This window comes from Myxocyprinus asiaticus, chromosome 5 (genome assembly GCF_019703515.2).
Source record: "Myxocyprinus asiaticus isolate MX2 ecotype Aquarium Trade chromosome 5, UBuf_Myxa_2, whole genome shotgun sequence".
NCBI classification, from domain to species: Eukaryota; Metazoa; Chordata; class Actinopteri; order Cypriniformes; family Catostomidae; genus Myxocyprinus; species Myxocyprinus asiaticus.
In genome coordinates this window covers 40,433,381-40,439,380 of record NC_059348.1, presented here as the reverse complement: position 1 = coordinate 40,439,380, position 6,000 = coordinate 40,433,381, and the positions used below count along the sequence as shown (strand labels likewise).

Below are 6,000 nucleotides of genomic sequence, written 5' to 3'. Positions count from 1 at the left end.
AAGTTTATATATACAATAACATATCAATTTATTTATACAAATTATATAAATTGAAAAACTGTTTCACTTATTATGTAAAAAATATCATACAAATATATAAACTGATGGATAATATTAATAATTGTTAATATATTTAAATGATAAAAATGAATAAATGTATGAATAACTGCTAAATTAATAGGCTAAATGAAAATCTAATGTAATAAAAATATAAACTTAAATATATTAAATGTAAATATACTAAAAAATATTAAAATATTAATGGTCATTAACAATATTGACAATGCAATTTGAGGTTGGAAATTGTATTTATTTATTTCCCTCAGGTGTGTACCTGCGCCAGCGCGTCACAACTGCAATGTCAGTTTCAATGCAGGCGAGGGCAGCGTGTCATCGCGCATCAGCTGCAATTAAAGCGTTCTGCGATGTAAGGAAGTAACAAGGAACGAAAGTGTCGTCAAAATTCAGGAGACAACACTGAGGTCTTCCTTATTTTCTAGTTTAGGATTTCATCCGCTTCAGTTAAGCACGGTGTGAACTGTGACATTATAGTTTTACCTGTGCCGTACATATCAGTGTATCGCGTTTTGGTCGCTGTAATGCAGGTGAACGAGGTTTATTAGTACTTCAGCCGTTGAAAGTTCTGGGTGGAAAGCACAGGAGGGGTTTTTTTTGTTGTTGTTGTTGTTTTTTTTTCTTCTTCATATTGGATATGTGACGCCGCTTTGGAACACAGCAAAAGTGTTTTAAAACAGGTAAGTTAATTGGTATTAAAATGTTGTGGTTTCATTTGTGTATTACCAAGCCTTTGAGACAGCATTTAGGATTTTCTTAAGATACTTTTTCGCGTTTATTTTTCCCTTGTGCAACCTTCAGGTCATTTTTGTATTTTGTATTTTTGTTTTTTTCCTTCATTTTGACTGTGTTAATGCCAACGGCATAAATTTAGCCAAAGGTGTGTATTTTGGGGGGAATTTTGATATTTCAATACACTGTGTACACAAAATAATTGCACTCAGGACCTTCAGGACAAAAAATGTCCCCATTGAAACCCATTAAAACGGCAATATTTGATCCCAGTGCTAGTAAAGCATAAAACCATGAATTCTATGATATTATGCTTTCATTCCGGAGCCCTAGCTTCAAAATGTGTGTGTGTGTGTGTGTGTGTGTGTGTGTGTATATATATATATATATATATATATATATATATATATATATATATATATATATATTCCACCAGATGGCGCTATTTTTCGTCATGTTTCGCATATGGAGAAAATACATGCTTTTTCCCTATTTTCTGTTTAGAGCACTGCAGGCCAACTGAATAAATTATGTAGCTAAAATTGTGTGGGTGTGTTGGTATGGATGTCAGAGTGTGTTTTATGTGCGTATTGAGACATTTGTGTGTGTGTGTGTGTGTGTAAAAACAACAGTGACATTATGTAAACAAAATGGCATTTAAAGGGTTAAAATCCTGAAAATGAATGAATATTATTATTAGTTAGTTATGATCAGGACTGATGTTGGTTAAAAAAATTAACACATTGAAAGTGGAAAATAATATTAATATATAATATTATTATAGCAGTTTTTTGACGTGGACATTTTTGTCCTCTAAGGACCTCAGAGTAACTTTTTTAAATTGACGCACAAGGGTTATTTAAATGTGTCTTGGCGTGTCCAAATGCTTAAGAATATTATAAATAACAAAAAGGTCCTATCTCATTCTTTAATGTTCTTTAAAGATTCTTGAAACATTTGGGAGAATATTACTTGTATACTATACTGTTTTTTAATCAATATATAGATGTAAATGTGTCACACAGTTTGTTACTTAACCTGCTACAGTTCTCACATTAGACAGACAAGTGTGTACATGCATTCATTGATGGTCTGAATGCTGTTTACTTTCTTTTTTCATTTCTTATCTAGATGATACCTATCATGCTGTATTGTGCAGTGTGGTATGCTGGTGTATGTCTACTGTATGTGTTTGAAGAATGAATGTCACGAACGGCAAGGGGACAACCAGCCAGGATCAAACAGTCTGCACTTTACAAATCTACCCCAGGTTTTCTGTCAAACTTGGACAATGCTGCATTCTCAGGGTCCCAAAAGAGGCGACAGCAGCCACTGTCATCAAGACCGCTCTCACCACACTTGGCTTGGACACATCCAAGCCTTACGTCCTTGTGGAGGTCCAGGAGTACGGGGGAGAGGAGTGGATCCTTCAAGCCAGTGATCTGCCCGTTCATAGAGTCCTCCTCTGGCCTAGAAAGGCCCAAGACCAGCACCCTCAAAGTGATGGATACTTTTTTGCCCTTCAGGAGGGAAGCCATGATGGATCCATCCAGTACGACGTTATGCCGTCTGTCCAACGGGAAAAAGTGGCTCAGGGACTTGTGACTAGGGGCTTTCTTGCACCACAGCCTCAGGAATATGATGATTTATGTAACCTCCCTGAGCTCACTGAGGACAACATCTTGGAGACCCTACGCTATCGCTTCCACAAGCAGAAGATCTATACCTATGCAAGCAACATTCTTATCGCCGTCAATCCCTTCAAGTTTCTACCTATCTACAATCCTAAATATGTCAAGATGTATGAGAACCGTACACTGGGCAAGCTAGAACCTCACGTCTTTGCCATTGCGGATGCTGCCTTCCACACTATGCTGAACAAACGGGTCAACCAGTGCATCGTCATATCTGGGGAGAGTGGTTCTGGCAAAACACAAAGCACCAATTTCCTTATCCACTGCTTGACTGCCCTTAGTCAGAAGGGTTATACTAGTGGAGTGGAGAGAACCATCCTGGGGGCAGGCCCTGTTTTAGAGGTATGTTTCTACTGTAGGTTTGAGGTTTTTCACATTCCTATTCATATTTTGTACTCTGACAACTTGGTTGTAATAGTAAACCAAGAAAGGATCTAGAATTGGTTGGTGGTAAGTTGAGACCCTGACTGTAGTTGTTGTGATTATTTGAGGGTTTTGTGACGTCCCTTGGATCAGTGGCACTTGTAGCTCTGCTGGGTCACAATCCAAAAATGAGTCGGAGGTCTGTTCTGATAGGGTTGTAGGCAGTAGGGGAAAAAACATTCTTGAATGCTAATAATAAAATGCATCTAACCATATAATTGTTGCAAATAAAAAAGGATGGCACAATAGGCCTATCAACTTTAAACTGAGGAGAAGACACTTGCATATCTTTTGTTGTTGACGACAAAGGCTGTGTGTCCAATCAGACTCTGCTGTATTTTGGTGCAAATTCATGTCACTTGGTAGAAAATTACCAAATTAGGTATTTGCAAACATTGGTTGCGTGATGTGCCCTCATCATGGAAAACCTTGAAAAAACTATGCAAGGTAGAAGAAACTACGACCCAGACTTCTTAAAAAAACAGGTTTTCATAAATAATAAACATAGTTAGTGCCAACTACAATGGTTTTGTGCAGCAATTTATTACCTACAGCGGTTCATTCTATTTTAATGTAATTATTTTGATCCATTATAATACTGCAGTAATATAATTTATATTAATACATTTTAGTTTTGTATGTTAAACAATTTTGGCACAGTTCAATGTAAAATCTGGGTCCAGCAAGTGGGTTTGGGGAAATTGCACACTCAAAGCCCTAATGGGCTGGGTAAAGTGCAATTTAAGTCTGGTTCTTCTCAGGTTATTACACGTCAGTGTCCTATTATGTAGTCAATTCCCTGTCAAACACCAGCAAAATGGACCCTTTTCACAGACGTGTTATGACACGTTTCCGCCTTATTTAAAAACTTAAATGTAGCAAACTTTTTTGTATTTCCAATTTTAATATTCAACTTTGTATTATATTACCTGAAGTAAGTTTTAAAATCGAGTTACCACAGCTGCGATGAGGCTTCTAACACAGCTGCTGAGGGAGTGACAGAAAATGTAGCCTATTTTCGTCTTCTTACTACTGTTATCCAGCACTATATATTTTTTATCTTCCTTTGAAAAGCTGTGAAAGTGCGATCGCTGATATTTTCGGTTGGGCAAAAATGATATTTGTTGTGGTCTCCCATTCACCGCCATTCAAGTTTACCCAACTATGATTCTACTTCCGCTCTGCAAACCTGGATATGTGAAAATGGTCCATAAACAAAGACAGCACATTCATAAGAATTTGGTTGTGCAAATGGGCTGTATTCGAATGCATTCGAAGAATAGAAATATGGACTTACATCCTTTTATACATTAACTGCATCCTTGTTGAATGTCGGGCATATTTCCAGTGACACATTTCTTATATACACATGGAAAATGTGGTTCTCGTCAGGACTTGAAGGTTAAATTATAGAGAATGTGAGTGAATCTAATTGATCTACTTACACACATATCATTGCTAGAATTAACAGTGATTGTATTGCCTTGCAGGTTAGGCTGTGGATCGAGGGATCTTTTATTTTTTGCATGCTCTTCAGTTGCTTTAACCAATGAATTAATTGAAACACGAAAAATTTAACCCAAAAATATTTCTAATATCAAATTACTTTTCAAATTAAGTAAAAATATAATTAAAGTAACGAAGTGATAAATATAACCTCCTCCCCAAATCCAAACATTTGACCCTCTCCAACTTCTTCCACTGGCCCACTTTGCAGTGACTTAAAATCGCACTACGACAACAAGTGGGAAAATACCAAAACAAATTAGATCTTAATTACAATTGTAAATATAAACACAATAGTAATTATAACTGAAAAATAAACCATGACCTCTAGAAGGTTAAACACAAATTGTATACATTTTTGTTTCATAAAACAGCTACAACTGTGATTTTCAGGGACATAATTTGATGTTCCACTATATTTTCGGAGTTTGGCAAATTGCACCTTGCACCACTTTATTAACATACAACACACCCACAGTTTGTGCCCACACACCCACAGATTGCACAAACACTCCCATCCATGCCTACTTGTGCTTTGCACTGGCAAGAAAATTACCCTAAAAATTGGCGCTCTCAAGAAAATTAGATAAAGTGTTGCGCATGGTAGTTGCAATTGCGCTGCACAATCGCTGTCATGAAAATATAGCCCTGTGTGTCTTCTCAAAACTGTCTGCTCAGGATTTATTATTTTTGCTAGTTCAACTCATCTCTGTATCTTGATTTAATGATAAGCAGTCCCTTTTAGAGTGGAAATGATGACCTCTGTGCAGGAAGTGGCTTGTCATCTCATCATATTTTGCACATTTTGAGCTGTGCATGTTGAGGGCCGTTAGCAGCGCAAGAGAACTATGAAAGGTGTTGGACTGAAAAATTGTCAAATGTTTCAGTTCTTGATTGTTTTATGAAACAGCCCAGCCCACTTGGTTGCTCTCTTGATGATTTTGTTCCAAAATGGGTATCCTTTACCCCCTTAAGCATGTTTCAAGGAGGATCTAGAAACTCTTTAGTCATGTCACATGGACAGGGTGCTTTCACGCTGCTTCCTCTGCTTCTTCCAGAGAAAACGGGAATCCAGACAGACCTCCGATCTCCACAAATTAATTATTAACTATTAATAGAGACTTTATTGTTTTCGCAATAAAGATGCAGTAGCGGTAGTGGATGGGTTTTTGTCACACTCTGATGTTTTTAGGTGCTACCATTGTAAATACTTAAACAATGAGGTGAATGTCAGTTTCACAACAGCCATGGTAGTATTATCTTTGCATAAGTTTTTCACTGTTTATGCACTCTTATTCATTAGAATTAAACAAAAAAGCCAATTTTGTTGCATTTTCACTGCATGCATTTTATTTCTTTGGTAAGTCAATTTTCTTTGTTCCGAGGACTGGTGCCACTTCAGTGTGGGCTTTGTTCAGTAACTATGAACTTCTGTTTTCTTTGGTCCAGGATATGTTATTTGTTATCCTTTTTGCCAACTTCTCTGTCCATTAATTCTATAACGTTTAGGCATGGCTTTTTATTATGATGTGTAAGGTTGGAAAGTTTGGACTGAGACACTTCCTAAGTT

The 6,000-nt window shown here is 36.9% G+C and overlaps 1 protein-coding gene across 6 annotated transcripts in view; it reads left to right on the top strand.

Annotated features, from left to right (window-relative positions):
• Window positions 1–426: 426 nt before the first annotated feature.
• The window catches only part of myo9b (myosin IXb), a 59,424-nt gene continuing 53,850 nt past the window's right edge, over window positions 427–6,000 (top strand). For all 6 annotated transcript variants that reach the window (XR_007897278.1, XM_051698477.1, XM_051698476.1 and 3 more), the window contains exons 1-2: window positions 427–755; window positions 1,939–2,843. Coding sequence is in view for 5 of the 6 variants with exons in the window: in XM_051698477.1 (XP_051554437.1) it covers window positions 2,007–2,843 (837 nt within the window). In the remaining variant the exon portion in view is untranslated. The remainder of the gene's footprint in view (window positions 756–1,938; window positions 2,844–6,000) is intronic.